Raw genomic sequence first — 27,980 nt, 5'->3', positions numbered from 1 at the left:
ATTAGGTTAATCTTACATTTCTGAGGCAGATTGTTTTCCCACTTTAGAAAATTACTGACATAATAAATGTTTCTTCATGATTTCATAGGAAATCCATGGCAAAGCCAGGACCCACATCCCTTCCTTATAAGATTATTTTTGTAGTTATTTTTGTAGCGTTGCAGTTCAAGTGCACTTGGTTTGGGTTTAGTAAGGTTTATTTTGTAATGCAGTGTACATCCTGTCAACTGCAAATTGATGCTGCGATGCAGTTGCAGAGAATTACTTGTGCCTGAGCATTATTCTCCACTATTGACTTCTAGATTTCTGATTCTTGTCTTCCTGTGATGAGACAACTGTCTTCTGTGGTCAAACATTCCAGCCCCTAGGCACCTTTGGAGACTTAGGACCAATCTAATGGCTTTGAGAACCATTCTTTGGGCCATTTTTGCAACAAATTGTTGGAAAATTTCTCTTTACCTTCCAGCTGTGGAGGTGAAATATTAAGAACAATTTGTCCTCTGCTAACAGGCCAAGCTAGTCTTGTGCTAATATTGTAACAGTAAGAAGATTATGCTGTATGATACAATTACATCTTCTAGTACCATTTTTTTACTCTTTGAGCAACTTGCATTCCTGTTTCTTAGGATAATTGCTTGTTTGGCTGTCTTTATTTTGGAGAGAGCCTTTATTAGACCAGGTCCACTCTAGAAAATGGAGGGAATTAATGCATGGTCTCTGAATGAATTTGACCACTCAAAAGGGCAGAAGTTCATTTTGGTCCGAAGATTTCTTCATTTGGAGTACTAGCCCTTTTTGCTAAGTCAATGTAGAGACACTTTAAGGGACCTTTGCTGCCTTCTAGATGTGTTGCTTCTTTTTTAAAATAGATATTCAAGAATGCCTTTAAAAAGTAAGATCTCTCTGAAATTCTAGGTTGTTCGGGTGTATTATTAACATATAATCTTGATGAATGAATGGAGAATTCTTAAAACCTTCCATACAAAAATTATTATTATTATTATTATTTGATAACTATTCTACAAAAATAAATTCTCTGAAATATCTTAATTCACAGTGTGAAACGATTATGGTTATCAAACTTATCCTTTTCTGCACTTTTGTGCAAGCATATTTGGAAAGAATATGTCAAAACTGTAGGCATGCAATGAGTGTAGTGAGAAGTCATCAAACTGTAAACCTACCACGGAACTTAATGCTGCCTAAAATGTCCCATTTCCCCCAGCTGTATCATCAAATTACATAGCAAAATTTGTAAGAACGTGGTGATTTTATTTCTTACTTTCTCTGAGATATTTTAAGGATACCAAAATCAAAGGAGGAATGATTTTTTTAATGAGCTGTATGTTACTGTAATTAATACAGATTTCTGATAAAAATCAAAAGCAACTAGACGATTTTAAATTAAGGCTCTTAAGTTAGATCACAGAACATTTTAAGGTGTGAGAGCTGTGTAATGAAACAGTTGGCTTTTATTTTTTCTAGGTAGTGATACCTCACATACCCCTTGTGATATGCAGTCTGTTGCAGCGGTCTGATCCCTGCCTTGTTTTTAAGGTCTTAGTATTGCAAGGAGTTTTTAGCTTAGGTTACGGGGTTAGTGCCTTGCTAGTGGTGATGGCAGACTGCAATGTATCTATGCTCCTCAGTTTGGCAACCTTTTGTAAGATACTGGTGCCTATTATCTTACTAAATTAGCTGAAAAAAAGCATGAGAAGAGTGCATATGTCTAATTCCATTGCCCCTGCTTGAGGGACTGGTTGCTTATGATACACAGTTGAGGTAGACAACTGGTGTAATTTATCTGAGTTTACAAATTGGGGATCTCTAGCGCAATGAGATGGGCCAAATACCGTGCTTTTATGCTTCCCTCTTAATTTAACTTTTTAACTTCAGTGGTCTGGCCAATAAATAAGACGGCAAGTCTTTAATTTATTTCATTGCATTTTGTCATGTTAACAGATTATCTTGCAATCCATGGGTGCTCTGGTGTGCTTTTGAGTCCTATAAATTTGTTCCTCTGAGACTTAAACCAATATAAAATTAATTCTAGGTGAAACAGCACTGCTTCTTTGTGAAATGGCATACTTCCTAATATCTGCAAAGGATATCAGTAGATCTGTTAATGTTAGCCATCTGAAAATGCTTTTTAAAACTTCCCACTGCTTCTGTAAAATGCAAAAGACATTGAGAAACAGGAATGAGAAGCAGAAGTGAACTAAAGTACGTAGGGAGAACCAATATGCGTAAGTCGGGAAGGAAGCAAGGTAGTTTGCAGGAGTCTGAATGTGGGGTGATGTTTTCTTCAGTGGCTTAAAGTCAGTATGAAATTGAAGAGGAAATTACAAGCCACAGGGCATGTTGAAAATAGAGTTTTTATTAAAACGAGATTTGCAGTCAAGTTGAGAATCTAGGTATGAAGTTGAATCTGGCTAGAAAGGAATGGAAAATAGAAGGATGCTTAGCATTTGTAAATTATTGCATACAATTAACATTACATTAAATTTGATAATGGGCAAATTGCCTAAATAAAAAAGGTAATGATTTTCCTGATTTGGAGAAGATATTAAAGAATGGGTGCCACAGATAAAGATGTGTCATACAATAAAATGCAATAAATACCTAAGGAACAAAGAACACTGGATTGTCTCGCATTATTTGGAAAAAATTATTGTAGTAGGTAGCTCATACTTCCCAATTATAAGCACAAAGCGAGACTGTTACAGAAAATATGCTTGTACGTGGCAAGACCTAAACACTTAAGGCAAGTTCTTGTTTTCTTGAATAGTGCTGAGCAGGGAGTATGAAAGACATCTTCCTGATGTTAGGTAGGAGGTCTTGGTGCTTTTAGTCAAAAGTGCATGTCAGTAGGCTGCTGGAGTTTTACAGGCACATTTTAGAACATAGAGTGTGAAGTGGATGGTGCAGTTCAGGTGAAATAAGTGGGTTAGGAGCATTATCTCAGAAGGACCGTGTGAAGCTGCTAGATGCAAAAAGTGAGCAAGAGATAACATGGGAGCAAAATTGTCTAAACAGGAAGGAATGGATCGAAATGTCTATAAATTTTTTTTTTTTAAAGTAACTAGTGATAATGTAGTCCTGTCTTTCTCTAACCAGGAAATACTTGTTGCCATCTACTAAACATGGTATGACCACAACAGAAGGTGCTTATTAAAGAGGTCTTCTGGTCTATTGATTTTTAAATTGGCATGTAAGAACTGCTTATGCTAAGTAAAGAGCAAATATATGAAAAGTGATTTGTGGGGGAAAGCATGAGTATTGATTATATACCTAATATCAAATGTTGTTGGGGACAGTTGTCTTAAAACATTCCTAGAGGAAACTTAATCGATTATTTTCCATGGAAGAGTTTGAGAAAATAGAACAAGGAAGAAAAGCTAGTAGTACTGCTGCTTTATATCAGCTATATGTATGTGAGCTTTACCCATACAGCAAAGAACAGTCAGTTCAGTAGACTGAAGCAGTACTTGGAGGTGAACAAAACTTAGCGATGCAGCAACTCTCTACTTCACTCCCAATTTCTAGGCAATTTTTAATGTCAGATCCATAGGGCGGTGAAGTAACAGATAACTGAAGTTGTCTGTCTTTTTTTGAAGAGCATGGAGTGTGCTTTTCATCATGACTTGACAAGGGCTGTTTCTGCAGCTTTACTTGAATTATACTAATCCACAAGAGATATTTGCAATAATGGGACTCAGTTTGTTGGGAAGGAAAATAGCAGTGCAAGTAATAACATGAGGTGGGTTTGGTGTTTAAACATAAATGCAAATCTGAATTTTTTTTTTTTTTTGAAAGTGTGTTCTGGAAAGGAAGTAAAACACCCAAACAAGCAAATTGAGAAGAGGTAGCAGCAGAATGAAACAGATGGGAAGAAAGGGGAAATAAGCTTGAGAAATCGCTTCTTCATATTTATAATCCAGATTGAAAACAAAGGGAAGAAAAAAGAGAAGTATATGTGATATTAGAAATAAATGAGATAGTGAGTGAATCAGTGATTGCAATTCAGTACCATTATCCAACCAGAAAAATAATTTAACAGTTTTGTCACCACAAAATTTTTTTTAAGGCTGTCTATAAAGAAATAGTTCTCTGTACAGCCTCTGGGCTAGTCTCTTGATAGTGGCGCCTGGATTTTATGGTTGCTTTTCAAAGTATTAACATGAATAAAGCGCCTCACTGCAGGACCAAGAGGCCACAGCATTTTCTGTAAGGGAGTAGAGGCAGATGCTAGTCCTAAAGATTTGTCTGGACATGGAAATTAATTCAAATTGCACTAAGGTGTAAATTAAAACACAATAGCTATTTTTTAGTAACTCTGTCTCTGATCTCTCTTATTTCTTAATGAAGTCCTTGTTCTTTACACTGGAGTAGATATTTAGGAATTAGGTAGGGTAGACAGTTCGTTAACATGCCAAACTATTAGTAGCAAAGTTAAGTTTCTTTACTGCGATGCATTAATCTTTATTCACTTCTAGATCAACCCATTTACTGTAAGTTTGTTCACCAAGGTTGTCTAGATTCTCAATCCTTGTATTACTGCACTTCTAGAATGCTGTTTGCTGATACCTAAGGATATTATTCATGTATTCTTCTGGATTAATTTCTTTCCTGATGCATCTGAAACTTAAAGGTATTGGGTTTTTTAGTCTAATGGATTAAGCAAAAAGACACCTTCCACTTGCAGGTTTTTTTAATTGGTAATTACTTGTTTACATAGGTTTTTTAATTAAGAATTATTTAACTCTGTTTCAGCTGGGGCATATGTTACTCTGTCTTCAGAGCAGCATTTCACAATTTCTTCGTTTGCTCTCTTTTCTGAAAAGACTTCTGCTCCGAGCTGCTCCCTCACCACCCCCAGGCAGGCGCAGCTGGGTTCCTCCCTTTCCCGAACTTCCAGATAAATCTAGTTTTATGCTCAGAGTTTTGGAAGTAGTCTTTTCAAGTGGAGATATCTCTAGGCTGCTGCCTCTGAGAGGAGAAAGGTTGGTAGAGTGTGTTAACCTAATGTGCTTTGATTAATTGTTCCTCAAGGCTATTAAAGGCTTGGGGTCATGAGGCTGTAATGACAATTTTCAAGAAGTTAGAGAGTGAGGAGCAACCTTGCGGATTACTGGCTATTCATGCAGCAGCTCTCTCTGGCTCTGCCACTGTCCTGTCCCAGTCTCCCACTGCAGCTTGGCTCCTTATGAAAAATGCTGCCCTTCAGTTACTAATTATCACTTTTCCTGTAGACAGAGCTGCCTTTTGCTGGTTTTTTTTGTCTTTAACAGAAAATGGTGACATGGCCCAGAATTTTGCTATAGAAAGTTAACATTTTCACTAGCTGCCCAGTAAGTGCCTGTTGTCATATTTATATATGTTAGATATTAACTGGTAATCGGGTGTGCAGAATTACAGGTCCTGTTCATTAGCTTAAACAAGTCTTAGTTACCGAAAAGCTTATTTATTCTTAAATACTGTGAGCAAATATAAATACAAATACATAACAGTGTACATGATAGGCCACTATTTTGTTAATTGGGAGACAACTGTGAAACCTAAAAGATGGTTGTGATCAGGAAGCAGACTGCAAAATGGTGCTGCTTTTTGGCTGTACATTGTAGCTATCTATATGGCAGCTGTGACTGCATCTTGTAAGGAGACTATTTTTCAAGTGGTGATATATCTAGTGGAAGCAACATGATTGTTAAAGTTTGACGTAATGCCATGGTTGTGGAAGCTCTAGAAATAATACATGTAATAGTAGTTGGAGGCATTTTATTTAGAATAATTTTAAGTAACTTTTGAAATCCCATTGTATGACAGACTTTGAAATTGAGATGCATAACCATGTAAATGTGAAAAATTACACCATACTGAATGAAAATACTTAGAATGTCATCTTAACTCATTTTCTCAAAATATAATTTCCTGTACTCAGTGCACTATATCTCTTCCTTGCAGTCTTTACTAATAGCAAGATAAAAGCTATATTTTCACAAGGAATATTGAAACTCCGAATGAAGACTGCAGAAATACCGAATCATTCTATCCTTATCTGGTACACATTGTAGTAAAATTATATATTATAGAAACTACATCTGCAATTATATGCTAATTTTTTAAAATAAAGGATTTCATTGGTTAAGCCTTGGAATATCTTGCACAAATGAAATATGTGCTTTGTTCAGCATACATAAGATAAGTTTTACAACCAGTTATCTAGGCAGTTATAATCCAACCTCCTTGGATCAATGACCACATGTGAGTGCAATGTTAGTCCTGCATTTCATGTACTTGAGCAGAACTTCGTTTGCTATTTGCAAAGGTAATTGCTGTTATTTGACCTGTAGGAAAATGAGTTTGTCATGTTAAGTGCTCACACAGTTAGCCACTGGCTGGAAGCCTTAGCAAATAGCAAAGGGCTGAATGTGCTACAGATAGAAGAATGAATTAGCATGTTGCACTCTCTTCATCCTTTCAAAGATTACATTTCTTTGAGGCAGTCTGAGAAGTTTGAACTGCTATGGTCCAAGCAGTATTTATTCCGCAAATAAAGTGTGAACATCTCTCCAGCCAGCCCTAACCTATATTTTGGAAACAGGTAGAGAAATGTGAATGTGTTTTATTACACCTACAGTTCTATACTAGTAGAGACCCAAATTACATCCCACTGGACTTGACAGTGGGTAGTTGATTATTTTACCCTAAAATCAAGATGTAAAAAAAAAAAGAGGCAAATGGTCAAAAGAAATTGATTCAGTGATAAATTTTGTGTAGTCTGATTTTAGTTTAAAAATGTTAACTTTTTAATTACCTAATACCTAGTCATCTAACTGTGTGAATGAATATAGGTCTTTAACAGTGAGCTCCCTTCAGTTAATAAACAAAAGCAATACTTCCAAATACATACATGTATGCTCCGGTTGTAATTTTGTACTCTGAAAAATGTTGTGTATGTGTTTTTAAAAAAACATTAAAGATGTTGCATACATGGTAGTATTTATAATGAAACCAGATTTTAGTAAATAGTAGTTCTAAAAATACCAGTCACTATGAACTGATTCCTTGGAAAGTTAACACTGGTGCTGCTGTGGTGTTTTCTCCTCTCCCAGCCTGTCCCTCATCAGCTGGTGCAGTCTGCCAGTGGCGTGTGGTGTTTCTCTTCAGGTCCCTCTTCCAAAAAAGTTCCAAATAACCTTGGAGAGCAATGCAGGGGTGGTGGGGAGGGGAGCGGGCAAGAGGATCTACCTCACGAAGGGGAGAGCTGGAGGCAGTGGGTAAGGGAACATTAGATTTTATGCTTGAGAAAATAATTTTTTTTTTCCTTGGAAGATAACCACTGAAAAAGGAGAAGGAGTTGGGATATAGAAATAGATGAGGCCCAGAAGAAGGAAATGAGAGTCATGGCAGAAAAAGCCATGCAGATCCTTAAGTAGCATGTGCTGACCTTGCTTCCTTAGGAGCTTGGTCGAAACCAAGAAACACTGGAAAGGTTAAAATAAAACAAGCAAACTTTTTAGGGTTGTGTTGTATGTTTCCAGACAACTACAAGTAGTCTTAAGTCTCCAGGTTAATAAAATCACTTGCTTTGCATAATCGTAAATGATACATATGTGTTTTAATAAGTCTGTTAAAAAGGGTGAACTGCAATGTAATTTATGGATTAAATTTTGCCCTTGAATGTGTGTGAAGCTCGTTATTGGGAAGTATGTTGTGTATTCTGGGAAGAAATTTAACCCTGTTATAAATTCATCTTGTACAAAGCTGATAGAGTAGTGACTTAAATTTCCTATTGGAGCATCAAATTTAAAGTTACTCTTTCTGCAAAACAGGTGGAATTTCTCATTGTTTGCAGGCAGAGGAAGGCAAGGTCAGATGTATTTTACTACAGGAGTGTCCAAATATAGCTGGTCAGACTAGGTGGTCTTTGTATAGTCTTCGAGGATGGAGGGGAGATATTAATATATACCAACTTTACCTTAGAATGACAGTATGCCTAAGCTCATTCTGTAGGTGGTGGATTCATGGTGGAGACACTCCTGCATGTTAGCCTCCATGAGGGTAATGCCTACCTCTTGAATTAAAGAAATCGGAATAGGAGTACAGGCGGTGCTAGAAATTGAAGGATGATCTATTGTAAAGATCTGTAGTTCACGTTATGTTTGTCTTTAAGGACAAAAATACAGTATTAATGTCAATCCTTTGATGCTTGTCCGCATCTAATCACTGTCTGTTCCTGTGTCTGTAATAGGAAAAACAAGAAATGTAACAGAAATGTGTGACGGTGGGTCCTGGAGGCAGCGTGTGCCCTCTCTGGTGATGGGCTTTCCCCATCCCTGTGGCATCCCTGTGCCAGGGCTGCCAGGATGTTTGCTTGGGAGCGGTGAGCCAAGAAATGCAAACCAATTCCTGCAGGAGAAATAGCTGCTCTTCGCTCTGGCTCTGGGGGCTTGGTAAAAACTCTCCAGTGAGAGAGACCCAGTAAGCATTGGCCAATATTGCTTTTTCTTATCCTTTATTTTTAACAAATCCTGCCAATCTCCAACCTCCTAACTTCATCGGTACCAAGATTTCTGAATTTTCAGGTATCAATATCAAACCACTTGTGTGGATTTAACAAATACATAACACTGACTTGAAGTCCAGATGTGGACAGCAGCTTTTCATATATCTGATAATTCATGTAGAAAATATTTTGTTCTTTGAGTCATAACACATGCAAATAAAGAATATAGCTTTTTTTTCTTAGCAAAATATTTTACTTTTCAAGGTCTTTGGTCATTGGAAGTGCATGTAGTCTAATTGATAACTACTCTTTGTGCTCCGTCTTTTTGATGTTGCTTGGTGACAGTGGTGCCATGTGCTAATAAAACTGCTCTAGTAAACAATTAAGTGGGATTACCGCGCACTTACTGGATGCCATATACAATTACTGAGGTCAGTCTGGGTCACTTATGCTGAGTAATAGTTGTCACTGGGCTTTTGGGTGACAAGAGGCAGGGAGATGTGCTAAGCTGGCAGACAGCATTCACAGCCCTATCAGCTACATCTAGGGATTGTCTTTGGCGTAGTAACTCAAGGCGGATGCGCAAAACATTTTTTATGTGGCTAAACCTGGAAGGCACACTAATTTTTGCCCTGCCTGCTTATGGCTTTTCATTTTGAGCTTTTAGTAATTATTTTTGGTCTTGTTCTTGAATAACTACAAGGTGATGCCTTTTGTCAGTGGCAAAGCAATGGATTAATTTTATTTAATTTTCACCAAAAAAAGGATTTATCCTATCTCCTAGGGATTCACTCTTTTTAAAAAAAAAGTCTGCTCATCTTATTGAAGATTTTACTGCAGTAAGTACAAGGGAAGAAGTGCAGGCAGCTGTGCTCTGTGCTAGACATACAAACCAAGATTCGATTCAGTTGTTCTTTTCCACTCGGTGACCAAGGATAAAAGGAATTTGCAGGGGGTAGGAGGCGTAGACTGAGAGCTCTTGCTCTTTAGTGAGAGTTGAATCCTTTTCATCATTATTCTAAGAGGTGTTGAGAAACCTGAAAAGTTACTTTTACTGTCAAAAAAGGATGAAGTAAAAGTGGGACATGTCTTCTTTGGACTTTACGGTGGAGGAGAAATTTGAAATATAAGAAGTTACTTTCCTTCAACTAGAAATAGGGCAGGATCAGGGCTCCTTAATTTGTGTCTACTAAAGACTTCTCTCCAAACAACCCTACAATTATTATAAGCGCTTTTTAAAGGTTGAAAGATTGTGCTCTTCTCACAAAAAGCTGTGAGAAAGTGGCAGTAGGATACGTACCCGTACCTGAGGGTGTGTTGGGTCTGCATGTCTTACGGCAGAGGTTAGAGTTGTTCTCCATAGCATGAACATGCCGCCTCCTGATTTGTTCTAGTTATTTCAGAGCAATGTTATTTCTGTAATCAGTCATTTCTCTAGTCAGCTATCTTTTAACTGAATAGTTTGCAGAAAGACTTTGTGAAAATCATGTGTGCACAATGTAATTAGGCTTAACTTCCTTCAAACCTGGATTTTTTTAAACCATTTTGACCAGAGCAGGATACTGCTCCCATTTGAAAGTGGTACGGCTACAGGGGTCCGGTCTGTCATGTATGCCATTAAAGCTTTTCTGCAAAACTTGTTTGAATTATCTCGATTTTAATTGATCTTGTTCAGGAGTGAGAGAAATGGGGGTACTCTGTGGGACCCCTATGTTTAGGGGTCTTGGAGGCTGGGGTGTTGCAGGAGTATAGAAACTCGGGAAACAGTAGACAGGAAAGGCAGTGCACAGTGTGCAGTACATGACATACTATCTATTTTAGGCCTCTTGCAGATGAGACGGTGTTTCCTAACATTTCCATTAAAAATTCTCTCATGCTTTAGAATTAGAACATTATAAAAATGATACAATTAATACCTGGTGCGAAAGTGTGCTGCTTACTGCCTACTGCCATGCTCCTTGGGGAAAAGGAAAGGCTTTCAGAGCTGCTCCTGTGGCTCTCGTGTTTCACACCAAGAAAAAAGCTGTGAATCCCCTAAATAAATGAAGAGCAATGAGATTTAAAAGGGAGTTTTGATGCTTTAAAAAAATGTAATACAGCATAACAAATCCTTATTTCATTAAAGGCTCTTTTTTCCAACACTGATAAGCATCTTCTAGAGGCATTGTAGATTTTCCTTGTTTCTTCAGAGTGTGTGTCTACAGATTGCCTAGTATGTTAACGTAACTGGAGCTATTAAATAAATGAAGGGTGACGGTCTGCCCTCTGCATCTGTCTCATGCTTTTCTGTGTCCTGTCCGAAAGGCAACCTGTTACTTCAAGACTAGGTTTCACCCTCTACCCTTGCAGTGTGGGTGCTGTCTGAATGAAACGAGTGCCGAGATGTGAGCGTGGTTTGGCCCCTCCTGGAAGGGAGCACCAGGGCTGGGGGCACCTGTTGAAAAACAGATTCTCCATGGTTTATTACTCCCTCATTCAGCACCGGCATATTATAGCAAAGTGTACTTTGAGAAATAAATATTCAAATAGAATACATTTATTAGCCTATTAGTTTTGTAAATACGGTATTTTACCCTTAATTTACTAAATCCTGATCTAGAAGCTTTGGTACCTAAGTCCATATACGCACTTAAGGCAACAGAGTACCTTAAAATAAGAGGCTGAGTCTGGGTGTCCAAACCAGAATATAGGAAAGCAACTTCACCTACTGATACCTAAACTTTGGCCCTAGTAGAAGTGAAAAATTTAAAAAAAATTTAAAACCGCTAATTTTGAAAAAGCTAAGCAAAGTACACAATTTTTTTATGTTTAATTATGTTTTTGCAACATTATGTGGTGTTACAATGTAGTTAGTTTAGGCAGCCAAAGTACAAACTCAAATGCTGTAGTACTGTATGAAGAATATATTCCTACTATTCTAAAATAGTTTCTTAAGTGATTTGTTTTTTTCTGCTTCCCTATAGATTAAAGCAAAAAATTATGACAAAGTGGAAAAGGTGAGTCCTATCAATATATGTAATATATCTCTATAGCAAGAACAAGTATCTTGTGATTAGGCTAAAGCAGATTGAAAAGAACTATAGCTGTCATTGAATGCGCTATTCAAAAACACAGATAAGAAGTATCACTAAAGTCGATTTGCTGTTGCTATGAAGCTATAATCAATGAACTGCGCAGAGGAATTTCTCTGCTTAATTCTCTCCAGTTCCCTTGCATAGCACCGAGATGCTTTAGTCAAAAGGAAGAGTAGTTTAACTTATTCTTTGTTACAAATCTCAATCATAATTGCACAGATTATTTTAATTCATACTGTATAGCTTTAAAAGTAGAAACCTAATTTCTGTATCTGGAATCCTGATCACGTCTTCTTGATGTATTAAACAGTTATTTCAGCGATGCCTTATGAAGGTTTTACACATTGATTTATGGAAATGTTACCTTTCCTATGTACGAGAAACCAAGGGGAAGCTACCTAGTTACAAGTAAGTTAACAGAGTTGCTCTGAATTATTCTAGTTTTACGCTGAATCTCTTTTTGATTTTTGACTAGGGGGTGGGGAGGAACCTGGGTGGCAAACCTGCCTGGGGATCTTCTGGTGGAGTGTCGGGGGGTTAATATATAATCTGCATTTAGAAAACATTTTCTTTGAAGTTTCGTTACTTGAGCTTGCTGGGTAAAACTACTTCCTTAGTCTGGACCCATATAACGAGGTGGGACAAGAGCAGGGGAGTAGCTGGCGTGTGCATGCTGGTTCCCTGCAGATGAGATTGGTGCTTGAGCCAGTCTGAAACACACTTCTTCCTCAGTTGGGACCTTTTGCTGTCCTCCCCCTTAGTGCCCTGTTTAGAGTCTCCACAAAATTCAGCATTGATTCCAGGTGAGGAACTATATTTGACGGGCAATAGCAAATAGTTCGGTAATTAGAGGAAGTTTCGGAAGGCATAAAAAGGCATAAAAATCAGGGTATCATAATTTTGGGATACATTAATCTTCATCCCTTTTCACTTACTACTTTTTACTTGTTTATAATCCTTCAGACTGAGTTTAATGCTTTTTCTTCCTGCTTGAGATTTCAAAAAATATCAGTACCTTTCAGCATCTATAAACTGTTTCTTTCCTAGCCCACCATAATTTCTTTATATTATAACTGGCAAGATAAGTAATGTATTACAGAAAAAAAGCAGATTTTTAAAATTCATTTTTACAAGACTGCTTTGAAACAATTAAAAAAAAGTACCAGCGCCCCCCCAATCTTTTTATCTAGCTTACCTTCCCTCTATTTTTCCTTCTAATATGGTCAAGGAGGTAGTAAGGTACTGAAAGATGTTTGAGTAAAGGGAACTGGGAGAAAAGCAGAAGAGAGAAAAAGCTGTTTTCATTGAAACTTGACCAAGGAAATATTCTGTGAACATTTCAAATCTGGGGGGAAATACTTTGAATTTGGGGGGATAAGAAATCATGTGAAAGATTTTGGCCAGTTTTCACACAGGGGAGCTACTCCTAATTGCCCCAGCCTTTTCATGTTCTGGGAGAATTACAAGGTTTGGGGAATTCTGGGGAAAAAAAAAAAGACATGGGTACATCTGTCAGCTAAGAAGATGTAAAGAGCAGTTGTTTTCTGTCTTCTCAACTTTCAGTTCACATAGTACGTGTGGATTTCCACTTAAGGAGCGGGGGAGGTCTCAGGAACTGTTAGTGTGCTAGATTGTCACCAATAGATTTAAATTGTTTTCTTAAAAATTAAACATGCAAACAAAACCCTAAATGCAGAATTAAAGCTATCTGAATGCCAATTTTTACTCTCAGGTGTTGAATGATACTTTTCATACCTCAATGTTTGTTTAGAATTTGCTGCACAAAATAATACTCTTAAATAAAGAATTTTTTAAATACTAAAGACTTGCTCTATGGTCTTTGTGGTTTGTTTTTTTCCTCAGAGAAAAAATGGCTCAGGCATATGATTTTGCTCTGGATAAGATTGGCATGGAAATCATGTCATACCAGGTATGTTTTTTTATCAAAAAACATTTTATTTCTTACTTTATAAGAAGTACAACTAAACATTGGTTTCATTATATGTAATATTTTTTTCTCACGTAGATCTGGGTGGATTACATCAATTTTTTGAAGGGCGTGTAAGTACCTTAAAAGAATTTTTTTAAGCTCAGTTAATGTAATGTTGATGTTCATACCAGTTATGATCTGCAATAGCTGACATTAATCTCTCTCCCCACTATTTAGAGAAGCAGTAGGATCTTATGCAGAAAACCAGAGGATAACAGCTGTCCGTAGGGTTTACCAACGTGGTTGCGTGAATCCAATGATAAACATAGAACAGCTCTGGAGAGATTATAACAAATACGAAGAGGTAATCAAGAACATGAAGTTTGTTTGTGACACTTAAAAAAAAAAAAATTGTATAATTAAGTCTGGTGCCCAAACTGTATCCACTAAATAATTGTGTGTAAAAGAGATGATCGGCAGTGTCACACACGCTTTGCGTGTGCAGTATGTACCAAGACCTGTGGCAAAACTGTACGGGTACCTGAGTGATAATTATTTTTTATTTTAAAGACATTCTATAGGATACATTTAACTGTCCCATTTCCCAGTTGGCCCAGTAGAACTGCTGGTGAATTAGAAATCTCTGGTATCAGTGATAGAGAATATATTTAATGGAAGCTAGAGCAGGTCAGCTGGCAATGAGGGCTTGCTTCCCCAAGGAGGCACTCCCTTCCTTTCAGTTATAGTTGAACAGGGTAAGATGGCATTCAGCTATGATGGTTTGGGCTTCCTTCACGGTATTAAGTTAAATGGTCTCAAGTACATACAAAATGTTCCTCACCATCCTTCACCTGAAGCCATTACAGCATCAATTCAGGTGAGTCTGCTACCACACTGTCTTCAGCACGTGTAACCTCAGCTCATTGACCTTGCACGCTAATTTGTAGCTGCACCTTTATAGTGTATTTGTAAACGTGTTTGGTTATGGCTTGTTAACCTATCCCCATCAGCAGAGGTGAGAATGCAGAACTGGGGGTAGGTGCCCTCTTGCTCAGCGCCGTCAAGCAGGGGTGGTCGTACAGCACTCTCCCTTGTCCTGCATATTGTACCTGGGGTTGCAGATGCCGGCACGCTGCTGGTCAGCTGTGCACTGAGCAGGAAAGGAGGAACAATTTCTCATTCCTTGTTGATAATTATGCAAGTTGTAGGATTGATGACCTGACACTGATAGGGCCACTGTGCTTAGCCAGCAGGAGTACCTCCTGGCATCCACAGCGTGTACTCTAACAGCTCACCATCCCATCGCTATTCAGGGATACCACAGATAGCCTGCTGACCACCAGGGAAGATACCCAGCTACATGCCTTCTCCTGCGTAGGAAAATCCCCAGTACAACTTCCCTGTAAACCTCCTCTTCCCCTCCCACATAGCAAATAAAGGCTGTCACTGCTGGTTCCTACTACTTTCATTAATACATAGGGAGACTGTCAAAACGATAGCTGAAACCTGTCCTACATTTGTTTTGTGTCTTCTTGTAGCTGAGGCAGCTCTGGCTGACACCTGTAACACAAACTAGTACCTCAGGCTGTTCAGAGTTGCTGGAAGCCAAGGGCCGGTGCTCTGCTCAGACACGAGTTTCTGCACGTCCTGTGCTGGCTAGGCTGGCCTCAAGGGAAAGGGCTGCTGCATACAGGTGTCCAGGCACAGGGAAGGAAATGCTCCTCACCAGAAGGGCTCTTTGAGGGGGAAGTGATTCCCCACATCAGTAGCCCAACAACACAGAGATCATGTGCAGGTCCTGGTACGAAAGATTACTTGTTATTTGCTGCGATTAAAATACTTTCAAGCTTCCCTTCAGCTCGGTTGGTAGCCACCAGGTAGCAATATCAGCCTGTCAGCCACCAGTATCTTTAACTGAACAAATGGTCAAAAGTGGCAACACCCCTAGTGAGACAGAGAAGTGACAATCTTTGGGTCACAAAGCCAGCCTCACGAGCCTGGGAGTGCATCCTGGGAGGACATTGCTGCATCCTCAGCCCAGTCCTGTGTTAAATGGGGCATTGCTGGTTTTGTATGCTAACTGGCCCAGATAGCTATCCCAGGCAGCACACCGCGAGAGTCCAGACGGTGCCTTGCTTCTGTAATCAGTCGGTAGCCAGCTTGGGTGCCTGTTTGGAATAGGACTGAAAGCTCTGCTCACCTTCCTCAAAGTCCTGGCAAGCCATGCCAGCAAAATCCACCCTGACACAGGCATGAACGAAAGGGCGGTTGCTTATCCTGCCAAAAGAGCGGTTCTTCGAGGTGTTGTTCGTGCCTGGGACCCTGTGACCAGACCTGTGTTGCTGATGTTGAGATGTGGGTTGTGCCTGGGGACCCGGCTGCCCCAAATCCCCTGCTGCTCTTGCTCAGCAGCATGGCAGGGCCCTCTGCGTGTGCGTGCGGTCCTGGAAGGGTGTCACTCTCTGCAGGACAGGTCTCGAGTCTCTCTCAGCTGACAAAGGTACTTGTATGGCAGGGTGTGCGTTGAATAGCACACACCACCTCTTTTAAAAGCTGTCAGTTACTTCAGGAACAGAGGAGAGGACAGGGCTTTGAGGTCAACCTCTGTTACTACTTGTCCAAGAAAACTGAATTGCTGTCTTCACCTGGTGAAGAGCAGGCAGCAGCAAGGCAGAGAGCTGTGACTCTGACTAGGCACTGACCAGGATTTAAAAGGAAAAATGTAAATCACAAATACATTCTTTCCACTTTCTCCCCCAGCAGGTTTATGTAAAGTTCACTGTATTTTTGAAAGCTGTAAGTGATTACAAATACACTGAGGTGCTTCAGGTCATTTGATTTTTAGTAGTGAGTTTATTCTCTGATAAATAAGTTCTTGCCCATACATGTATTAGGAGAAATGCAGTACCTTTCGAGATCAGTATTTTAAAATAACTTTGTCCTTCTTCCTCATTTTTGCATCCCCTTTCAAGCTCTTTTCTGTATGAAATGAGATTCAGTATTTCCAAAGTGAAATTGCACATTCCCAATTCCTTTTTTCCACCCTTCTCCAGGGCATCAATATTCACTTAGCTAAGAAGATGATTGAAGACAGGAGTAGAGATTATATGAATGCACGACGTGTAGCAAAGGTACAACCTTCCGTTGACTTTTCTTTGTTCTATTTAATTCTACAAACTAGCATTAAACTTGGTTCTTATTTTCAACTAAAAGTGTGTGTTAGACTAATAAGATTGGCATGCTAAAATATTTGTATCAGTTTTATAAAGCATAATGTAAAATAAGTGTTTAATGTGTTTAAATCTGCTGTTCAAAGCATTGCTTCTCTTTCAGGAATATGAGACAGTGATGAAAGGTCTGGACCGCAATGCTCCCTCTGTCCCCCCACAAAACACCCCACAAGAGGCTCAGCAGGTAGACATGTGGAAAAAATACATCCAGTGGGAAAAGAGCAATCCTCTTCGTACAGAAGATCAAACTCTCATAACAAAAAGAGGTAATTAGATATTGTGTAGGACTTGTAGAATTGTATTTCTTAGCTCCGTTAATGACCTCCAGCATAGGTAATGATGTGATTTACTGTTCAGGGATCATGCTGGAGCAGAAGTTGATCAAGTTTCTTGAATTGTGTGGGTGGGTGTTTTGGGTTTTTTTTCTAAACCACTCTTCAGTTTTTGCTCAAGCCAAGCTGAAAGTAATACATGGATTTTGGGGGACAGTGCTATAGTCATTTGCCACTGAACTTTCATTGGAGGTCAGGAAACTGGATCGCAGCCTGATTTTATGGCTGGTGTTCTTGAATGAGTTCTGCTTCTTCCTCTGTGGAGGAGGCAGGTTTTAGCTGCTGGTTATGATTCATAAAGTTCCTGGCAATATAAAAGAACTGCAGTTGTGATCATTGTATTCAAAGCTAATTAGTGTTAATATTGTCTGATTTATGTGCTGGTTTTTGTATTTCATACTTCCGTTGTGCAAGATGGTACCATTTCTGTGATAATATACAAGGAATATTTCTTACATTTTTTCCCCCCCCAGTTATGTTTGCCTATGAGCAATGCCTTTTGGTTCTGGGACATCACCCAGATATCTGGTATGAAGCTGCACAGTACCTCGAGCAATCTAGCAAACTGCTAGCTGAAAAAGGGGTAAGCAGTTGCCATTGGTTTTCTTTCTTATTTAATTGCTTTGACATGGCGTACTGTTAATTTTTCCTCAAATACTTAAGAACCAAGGAGGGGAGTGTGAAAAATATTTAGCACCATAAGTTGTGTCATGTTCAGAACCCTAAAATTGGGGCTATTTTAAGAAATAAAAATATTTGTATTTGAGATAAGAATTATGAAAAACTGTTTCAGTGTTGGCCAGTTTTAGGTCGGGGGGGGGGGGGGGGGGGGGGGGATGGGGGTTGGCCTGATTTTGTGATTCCTTAAGTACTGGGGAGATGATTCTCTCTTTATTGGAGCACTGCATGGAAGTTCACTGGGACTTTCCACACACAGAAGATGTTCCATAGGTTGGCCTTCATTGTCACAGATGCTGAACAATTATATTATCATACTTATTTTATAACAGGACATGAACAATGCTAAACTTTTCAGTGATGAGGCTGCTAATATTTATGAAAGAGCGATCAGCACTTTATTAAAGAAGAATATGCTTCTTTATTTTGCATATGCAGATTATGAAGAGGTGAGCAAAAATAGTGATGTACTGACGTCAAAACCCAAAGGCGTCTGTCATCAATAATGTCATTTATTTGAAACGTACTGAATACACATAATTCTATAGAATTAATTTACTGATTCTTCTAGCCTTAACCTCATTCAGTGTTTCTGAGACTGAGCTGACAAAATGGAGAGGAAAAGCCCATGGTATGAGTTAGAAAATTTTTGAAAATCTACTGTCTTTCCACTTAAATATTGACTATATTTTTAAAATTACTATGACGTTGAAAGGCTGATAGATTTACATTTACTGGAGCATCAGCTGCTTCCCTTTTAAAATGAGGATAAAGAACACCTTTCCTATCTAATTCTTGGTGGTTTAATGTTTGTATTTTCATGGCTGTGAGGGAGGATGGGAGGTACCCTATACTGCAGCTTTCTTGAGAAATCTCTTTACCCAGGCTACCACCATATTGCACAGCCTCTGTAACGAGTAAAGTCCCGACAGTGGTTGGTTTTGCACATGGAACCATCAGGAATAAAGGCCGTTTCTGTCCTGGTTTCAGCTGGGATAGAGTTAGTTTTCTTCCTAGTAGCTGGTATAGTGCTGTGTTTTGGATTTAGGATGAGAATAATGTTGATAGCACACTGATGTTTTAGTTGTTGCTAAGTAACGTTTGCACTGGTCAAGGCCTTTTCAGCTTCCCATGCTCTGCCAGGTGCACAAGAAGCTGGGAGGGGGCACAGCCAGGACAGCTGACCCCAACTGGCCCAAGGGCTATTCCATACCATATGGCGTCATGCTCAGTATAGAAACTGGGGGAGTTGGCCGGGGGGCAGCAATCGCTGCTCGGGGACTGGCTGGGCATCGGTTGGTGGGTGGTGAGCAGTTGTATCACTTGTTTTTCCCTTGTTTTCCTTCTCTTTGTTCCTCTCTCACTCTTTTGCTGTTTCCCTTTTCATTACAATTTTTTTTTCCAATTATTAAGCTGTTCTTATCTCAACCCACAAGTTTTCTTACTTTTGCTCTTCCAATTCTCTCCCCCATCCCACCAGGGGGGAGGGTGAGTGAGTGGCTGTGTGGTGCTTAGTTGCCAGCTGGGGCTAAACCACAACAGTTTCCCACTGATCAGATGAGGACTATGGAATCCTCTGCAGGATATATTTTGGCCACGTATCATAACATGGAAGAGTCTTTGCAGGAAGATCCTGAGGACAAAAGCAAAAAAAACCCTTTGCCCTTAAAAGAAAAAGCCTTCCTTGGCTTTCAGTGCAGCCTCTTGTATCCGAATGTACTGGCAAGTTAGATTTTTTTAAGGTTGCACAACACAACTTGGAGAGCTGCAGCTGGCAGGGAACAGAATGGATTATTTGAAATGTGTAGGTTGGAGAGTGAAGAAGGTGGTTTTCCTAGCTGTCTGCACGTTATTTCTAGACAGAGGTAAAGGAAACAGTCTTATCCCAAACACCTACAATGGCAGTTCTGCTGCAGTATTACTAAATTAGAAAAAGACTTCAGAGATTCTTGAAAAGCATGTACGTAAGCACTAGTAAGAAATTAATGTGGGAAGTAAAGAAATGACTGCACAAGACAAAAAATGCATCTGAGAAAAGAGACTGGCATACATAGTGTTCAACTGGGGAAAAAAGGAAACAAATTTTAGGGTTTTTTCTTCAGATTCATTTTTGCATTCTCACAAGGTTGTTCGTAATAGTATTACTAAGCAGTCTATATTTCCTTTTTATGTACTTAGAGTCGAATGAAGTATGAGAAAGTACACAGCATATATAACCGGCTTCTGGCTATCGAAGACATTGATCCCACTCTGGTAAGATGATCCTTAGTATTGAGTTTTTCCACATTTGCATGGATAGTCACCTGAGTATACTCAAAGAATGGGGAAGTACTTACAGGAGTTCATTGCATCACAAGGATGATTGAGCAGGTGGAGTACTGAGATGACAGAATTAGATTAAAATTTCAGCAAGGTTGATAATTACAGCCTTTAATCCACTTAGGTACACTAAGTCATGTGCACTTTTCTCCTCTGTCTCTCTTGGAGAATCTCTTAAAACAAGCAATGAAGATATAAGATATTAAAGATTTCATGATGCAGCTCATAAGAATTGCTGGGTTTTTTTGGCTCAACTAAAATTCCCTTTGCCTCCCCTTAACTGACTAAAAGCACTTTACCTTTGCCCACTGTTCTCCCTACACAGAAATACACCATACTGTGTACATGTAGTTTGCAAATAAATTTGTAATGCACCATATAAGCATCAAAGAGTATTGCTGTACATCTGCTTAAGTTATATAGCAAACAACATTGCCTGTAGTGCCAGCTGTGCTAGTACTGAACAAATGGTGTGAGAAAGCAACCTGCACTCAAAAAGTTATTTAGTTTATAAATAGACACAACAAAGCATGAGAAGTAAAAAGAAGGTCTGAGGTCTAAAATTAAACAACAGGTCAGTGTCAGAGGAAAGGTATCCATTTACTGACGTGTTCTATTCATTAAACATAGATCATAATGCTTCCCAAATACGCATCTTCTGAGAAACCACATACCAGTTCCTCCTGTGTGAGGAATGTTGTTATTTGTGATCTAATTCAGAGTAGAGGAAAGTTAAATCCCAAAGAAATGCAAATCACAAATTGGCCACTGAATAAAATGCACATTCATTATTTCCTTGATCAGGTATAAATATTTGCAGACAGGATAATTTGTATCTTGGATTCTATAATGTACAGTAATATGCTTCATCAGGCCTTTTGACTGTTCTTTAGCCTTATGGAAAGTTATTGGAAAGTTACCATTTTTACAGTAAGCCTCTAGTTCTCTGAAGGCACCAGCTTATGTAAATTACATTCACCTACTTACCTCCCTTTTCTTGAAAAATCTGTGTATTAACACAGATCCGTATCTGTCATTTCAGGGGATCAGTCTTAGGTATATTCCATTTTTTTAAAAAAAGTATATAAAAAGCTTTGCCTCAGTATTTCTAGCAAAACAACATAGAGGCACAACACAGTCTTGTTTCTTTTATGACTTCTTAGCTGTATTTTGTGAGTAAAGATTATTTCAGATATAGTAAAAAACTTTATTATATCCTAGTATTCTTTGTTAGCACTGATACTATATAAATATTAATATGCACCTTAGGTTTATATCCAATATATGAAATTTGCAAGGCGAGCAGAAGGCATAAAATCTGGAAGAATGATATTTAAAAAAGCAAGAGAGGATGCCCGGACCCGCCATCATGTCTATGTTACGGCAGCTTTAATGGAATATTATTGTAGTAAGGTAAACATATATGCTTAGTTTGATATTAAAGAAGTGTCAGGAGGGTGCATAGCTCACTGAAGCTAATAACTTTTTTTTTTTAATGTTTGCAGGATAAGTCTGTGGCCTTTAAGATTTTTGAGCTAGGGCTGAAAAAATATGGGGACATTCCAGAATATGTACTGGCATATATCGACTACCTTTCTCACCTTAATGGTAAGCTTTAAGCTTTGAGAGGTCTAATGAAGTGTTAATGTGCCTTCACTGTGAGTTTAGGTTCCAGCCAAGTTCTTTGTATTTTAGTTTTAATTCTTCTTGAACAGCAATGAAACCTCTTCATAAAACTCAGCAATTGTTTTGTCCTTACTGAAGTTCCAGAAGTGCATTGACATTAGATCTCGATTCTACGGAATAGAGGAGAGTGAACTTTCCAAATTGCAACTCAGTTGCATTGCAGCAGTTTTACACCATCTGCTATGAACAGTGGGGAGTACACTGGGAAATCTAAATCCCAAGGAAAAAGACCTATAGGAGGTTGAAATCAGCATGAGAGGAGTGATGGGTTAGTTGGTCCCTACTGGAATTAATGTAAACTCGTTCTCCCCAAATAGATGAGATGAGCAAGATACAAAAGCAATACTGTGAATATTGGTCCTGCTTGGAAGTTGCCGGGGAGGTGGTTTGCAGTGCAAAGAGCAGGGCACGGACAAGGCACGCAGCTCCCTGCCTGTGCCAGCACTGGGGGCCCAGGGGGCTGGGGAGCCCCGGGCAGGAGGTGGTGGTGGCGGCGGAAGGTGTCTATGTGGGATTCCCTGATGCAGGAGTTAATAGCTATGTTACAAGAAACCCCGGCTGCTGTGGGGAGCAGGGGCTGACAGAGGCCTTTGTGTGGAACTGGCCTGGTCCATGTTTCGTGGGGAATTAGAGAAGAGCGGTTCATCCCAGGCTCTTCCTCTGCCCAGTCCTGTCTGCCACATATCCATTAGATTTTCAGATTTCTTCAGGTATTTCTTCAAGTATTCAATACTCTAGCTCAGTATTTGTAGCATAACAACACAGAGGTGTAACACAATCTGGGTTTTATTACGAATTGCTAGCTGAATTTTGTGAGCCAGCCTCCACGCCGCTGGTGCGAGCGGTGGCTGCAGGTAGCTGTGCTGCTGGATCTTCTGAACCTCCCAGTGCGTTCTGTAGGCACCAGGCACATGAATCTCTCCTGTCAGACTACAGTACCTTTTTTTTTTTTTTCAGACTCTGAAAGTTTGAACAGATTTAGAGCTTTTTTTCTTCTGTGAGCTGCAAACAGATTTTTTTCAAGTCAAAGTATATTTAATTTTGCAAGAAATTATTTTAGGTCTACATGAATATTTGCAATGCCTTTCCATAGATTGCCATCAGAAAAGATTATCTTAAAACTTGCCAGTGTATTGCTCTGTCTTAGCAATCCAGCAAACATTACTGAAAAACAAGAAAATTGATCGCTGAACTCCTGTAAATGTAAGATATAGTAAAATACACAGCAAGAGAGACAGGGCAGAAGGTAGCAGTTTTAACAACAAAACCACCAACCGCTCCAGTCCCCCAGCTGGCAACATACAAAGGCTGACTGCTCATGGGGAACGAGGTCTAATAATTTTGGGAGGACTTCTGAGGAATATAGAAGTATATTAATATTGCCCTAATTTAAAAGGGAAATAATAAATTGAAAGGCCAAATTTAAAATTACTGAGAGATGCCAGTGTGATAATTAAAGAAACCAGAAGAAAACAGACATCCTGAAGAGATGCCAAGCAATAGCCGTGCTGTTATAAAAGAACCTGTATTAGGATCGGTTTGTTGCTATCAACAAATATAGACTTTCAAATAACAAATTCACAGTAGAATTTAACATTGGTAAAGTTCTATGTAGGCCTTCAGATTTTTTTTCCTACTTACTGAAATTCAAATCCAGGTATCAGAATGTCAGCCTTATATTTAATTCAATGTACACATTTCTTTGAATGGACATGATTTTAAATTGTCTTTAATATATTTTACTCAGTGTGATTTTTCTTTTTTCTTTCTATTTTTAAAGAGGACAATAATACAAGAGTTTTGTTTGAACGTGTTTTAACTTCAGGGAGCCTTCCACCTGAGAAATCTGGGTACGTCTGCAAAAGCAGTTTCACTACACTGAAAAAAGATACATAACCCCTTTCAACTACAAACATCCCCAAGAAATGAGAAAAATGAACAGCAGGACAAAATTAGGTGCAGATGTTCCTTTCCCTCTTCATGCTGTCTAAAACAGCAACAACTGTGACAGATTTGTGAAAGTCCCTATCCCACTTGCAGTGAAATTCATTAATTTATTGACTTTAAAGCCTCATTGATGCAGGATTGTTGAGGATAGAGTGCAAAATCCTCCTGTGCAGGCAGTAAGGATTCAATGGTTTGAGCAGGTGTGGCGTGGCTAATGACAGGTATCGCTCACCAGATAGATGCTTTAGATAGCTGGGGAGAGGGAGTTGAGAACATCTCTCGCGAGTGTTACGTTAGAGAAGGTGAGTCAGGAATTTATTGAGGAGAATGCTGAACAACTCCCAGCCAACTGAAAATAAAACAGGGAAAGAACCTGAAAAGACTTGGATTAACCACTCACTGCCACATTTTCATTACTACTTTTTAAATTTATTTCTCTGAAAAAATGCTTACCAAACCCTTTGCAGTCCAAGTGTTCACTGCTATTATTCTGGTAGACATAGGCATCAAAACTAAGAAATCAAACATCGCACTGCTGTGCACATTCATTCTGCACTTTAATACTGATCTTTTGTGAGAAATATTTTTATGACCATTTTAAAAGTGAGGAAAAACCAAGAATTTAAAAGCTGAATCTTCTTCAAAGGTGAACTCCAAAGCTAAAATGAAAGTTGAATCAAGTCCAGAAATATGGTCAGATGTTGCTTAAGTTATATATGAGATTTTCCACAGAGAAATAAGCAGTAACTATATATATTTTTGGGGCTATGTAAAATTCTGAAGTGCTGCCTATTGTGTTATAGGGTATTGCTCTTGCCTGCTAGAATATACTAGTCTATGCAGATGAAGTAAATCATAATCTATGTTGAAAAGGCCTTCACATGTCATGATCAGAGTGAAATTCTGTGTAGCGGGATGAGTAAAGTCTATTTGTGCATCTTACATTGATGATAAAAGCTTACCTCAAATGCTGAAGTCATTTACACCAGTAATCCTTTCCTTTCCATAACAAAGTCCTTTACGATCCACTAGATTGAAAGCTTTTACAGAAATAGATAAGGCGCTGGGAAGGTAATGCATGTTATAGATGCATCTAAAACTAAATAGAAATGGTCATGTGTTCCCAGATTACCTCCTTTGAATCTCTCCTCTCATGTGTTTTTTAATTGAGTCATGATCAGTAAATCTTTCTCCTTCAGCAACTGTCTATTTATCTGTTCTTTTATAGGGAAATCTGGGCTCGGTTTTTAGCTTTTGAAAGTAACATTGGTGATCTAGCTAGTATACTGAAAGTTGAAAAACGGAGGTTTACGGCATTCAAGGAAGAATATGAGGGTAAAGAAACAGCTCTGCTGGTAGACAGGTATAAGTTCATGGATTTGTACCCTTGCTCTGCTAGCGAACTGAAGGCCCTTGGTTATAAGGTAAGTGGATAAGAACACTTAATTTTACTGTTATTCTTTTCAGTCCTAGCAAACTTCAGCAATTCCTTGTTTAGGACTTTTTTTCCCTTGATAGAAAAGCAGGTAAAACAGGCCTGGTGTGCCTCCTCCTTGTTGTCTTGTTGGGCAGCAAAGCGCCGGCATTGTGGGCCAAGGGCAGAAAGGAACAAGGACCATGACTAACAGATGCAACTTCATGTATTCTTATTTACCTCTCATCTTCCCATGGAAAGGTCGATGTGTTAATGCCATCACCACTCAGCTACAGGCCTCCACTTCAGACTTAAACCTGAGCTCCTTCAGAAACCAGAATTCTTTTGGAAGTTTGTAGAATCAGGTCATCTGTATGAAACATCACTGGCTGCTCTTCTGCTCCAGCTGGCAAAATGCTGCTCGCTTCATTGAGAACCATATCAAAACAAACATACTGCAGTCCCAATGATTGCTGCAAATGGCTGAGGAGAATTATCTGTAGAGATCAGTGGCTGCCTGCTTTTTTTCAGTTTATTATGGCTAAAGTGCTTTGGTGCTGCTAATGTAAAGTCTAGGCCAGACACCTGTATCTGGTGGTCTCCCATCTCATTTCTGACCACGTGTATTTTAACTACTATTTTAGACATGTGGAAGGCCACAACTCTTTGGCAAACCATTAGAACAGAGTAAAATGTTGGGGGGGTTTTTTTGTTTTTTTTTTTAAAGCATGATGTAAAATAGGCTTCCAGAGAAGCAGAAACAGCTCTGAGGAACTGCTCTTTCCCATTTGCATGAACAGGAAGAGAGCCTTCATGTCTCAAAAACAATGCCTCAACTTCCATTTATTTTTTACACAGAAAAGTAATTTTTGAAAAATACAGAAGTCATCAAAGTTAGCAAAGCAGATGAACTGTTGGTCTTCACACAGTTGTAAAGTCATCTGATAGGTGGAAGTAAGAGTCACATTGAGCCACTGAATACCTTTCTTTTAATGCAATCGGGATAAAGTTATTTTGAAGTTACAGGTGTGCTTACAAATGGATGCGAGGTGGTGCGTACCTAAGATGATTCAGCCCTTGGGCTGATTTCTGTTGCTTGTAACATGCCAAAATATAATCCTGTTTGAACTGATGCTTTGCATGCCTGCTGACTGCCTTATGCTTGATTTCTTTTCCAGCTAAAGCAATCTAGGGAATGAAATGAGGGAGAAATGATAGTTGTGAAGGCCTAGTGGTCTGCACCTGTTCGCCTAAATCTTTTTAACCTAAAAAAAGGAGCCACTCAAAAATGACAAATACAGTCCCACTCGGTAACAAAAACAAGTGTTTCCACTCCCAGCTGGGACACTGTAGGACTAAAGTGGTTGATGAAAACATGCAAGTTTTGCCCAGATGGTCTTCTAAGAGGACATCTGAAATTATAATGATGACAAAGTTGAGAGTAAGCGACTGGTCTAGAGAGATGTTTTGTTCTGTAATTTCAGCAAGTAATGTGATCCTGCCAAGTTCAGTGCTCTCTAATTGGCTTTTGCAGGATGTCTCTCGTGCCAAGCTGGCAGCTATAATTCCAGACCCTGTGGTTGCACCTTCCATCGTGCCTGTTCTCAAAGATGAAGTAGACAGAAAACCTGAATATCCAAAACCAGACACTCAACAAATGATTCCATTTCAGCCAAGGCACTTAGCACGTAAGTCAGACGTTCTGTTGGAAGTGGTTGTATTTCACCTGGTGGCAAGTTATTAACCTGTGTGTTTAGCAAACCTAATCACAGAGACTTTCCTAGTTTTCAGTCATCTAAACATGTACTTAAATTTTAGGCTGTTATTTAATTGGATTGCTAAAGGCATATATATTTTACTTAATACTAAGGTCGCATGGAAATAAGTACAAGTAGTTTGGGGTCTGGTAAGTGGTAATAAGCTGTTATACACACTGCTTATAGACTTCACTGACTAAACAATATGTAATTAGTAGAGGCAAAAGTGACAGGGTAGTAATTATTTGCATCAAATAATAATGCTGCAAAAGCAGTTCAAGTCTAGTTGTCTTGCACTGGCTTCATACAGTTTTTCTTCCCACAGCTCCAGGTTTACATCCCGTCCCAGGTGGTGTATTTCCTGTTCCACCAGCAGCTGTAGTTCTCATGAAGCTCCTGCCACCTCCTGTTTGTTTTCAGGTTTGTTTTAATTAATTCTGAAAACTTTAAAAAGTTGTTCAAGAGATTCTGTTTTGACAGAACCACAGTGTGTATCACTCTATTGAAAATTAGCTTCTAAACTTTTTTTTATTTTGGTAACAAATCAGGGTCCCTTTGTTCAAGTGGATGAGCTCATGGAGATATTTAGAAGATGCAAACTGCCAGACAGTAAGTTATTTGTTCACTCTGGAGTCTGTGATAGTGCTGCATATGACGTTGTTTTACATATGGATATTGCTGTCTAAAATCCAGACCTCATTTACAGATGTGTAATTATTATTTAAGTGTATACTGTTGAATCGGCTACCTTTGTAGGTTGGAATCTACCTAGAGATGTTTGTACATTTAACTGGGGGGAGATCAACAAAAAAAATCAAAAAGCTGAAAATCACCAGCTGCTACTTTAATAACATTTTGGTGTTAACCATTAAAAGAAAGAAATGAAGATTTTCAGAATATCCTTTAAAAGAAGCAAGGCATTATTTCTAGCAGCTTTGTAACTGTAACATTAAATTACAAATTTGCAGTATGGTAAGTTCATTGGTAGGCATAACTCTGAATGCACATTGTTGCAGTGCTTGAGAACAATTCAAGAGCAGTGTTTTCTGAGCTCCTACAAAGAAGGTAGAGTTCTTAAATACAAAAACAGGACCAAGCCATACT

General features: G+C 38.9%; 1 protein-coding gene across 3 annotated transcripts in view; it reads left to right on the top strand.

The window, feature by feature from the left end:
- CSTF3 (cleavage stimulation factor subunit 3) overlaps positions 1–27,980 on the top strand; it is a 53,775-nt gene that overhangs the window by 24,575 nt on the left and 1,220 nt on the right. For 2 of the 3 annotated variants that reach the window (XM_072863606.1, XM_072863607.1), the window contains exons 4-20: positions 11,473–11,505; positions 11,894–11,991; positions 13,447–13,513; positions 13,610–13,644; positions 13,751–13,877; positions 16,567–16,644; positions 16,847–17,009; positions 17,549–17,658; positions 18,086–18,202; positions 19,932–20,006; positions 21,342–21,485; positions 21,578–21,680; positions 23,539–23,608; positions 24,934–25,129; positions 26,654–26,807; positions 27,202–27,296; positions 27,425–27,485. In XM_072863606.1, the coding sequence (XP_072719707.1) occupies positions 11,473–11,505; positions 11,894–11,991; positions 13,447–13,513; positions 13,610–13,644; positions 13,751–13,877; positions 16,567–16,644; positions 16,847–17,009; positions 17,549–17,658; positions 18,086–18,202; positions 19,932–20,006; positions 21,342–21,485; positions 21,578–21,680; positions 23,539–23,608; positions 24,934–25,129; positions 26,654–26,807; positions 27,202–27,296; positions 27,425–27,485 (1,726 nt within the window). The remainder of the gene's footprint in view (positions 1–11,472; positions 11,506–11,893; positions 11,992–13,446; positions 13,514–13,609; positions 13,645–13,750; positions 13,878–16,566; positions 16,645–16,846; positions 17,010–17,548; positions 17,659–18,085; positions 18,203–19,931; positions 20,007–21,341; positions 21,486–21,577; positions 21,681–23,538; positions 23,609–24,933; positions 25,130–26,653; positions 26,808–27,201; positions 27,297–27,424; positions 27,486–27,980) is intronic. The other variant, XM_072863608.1, reaches the window with a different exon arrangement.

Source organism: Ciconia boyciana, chromosome 6 (genome assembly GCF_034638445.1).
Source record: "Ciconia boyciana chromosome 6, ASM3463844v1, whole genome shotgun sequence".
In the NCBI taxonomy this organism is placed as follows: Eukaryota; Metazoa; Chordata; class Aves; order Ciconiiformes; family Ciconiidae; genus Ciconia; species Ciconia boyciana.
Note: the sequence above shows the minus strand (reverse complement) of the source record. Positions and strands in the feature narration are given on the sequence as shown.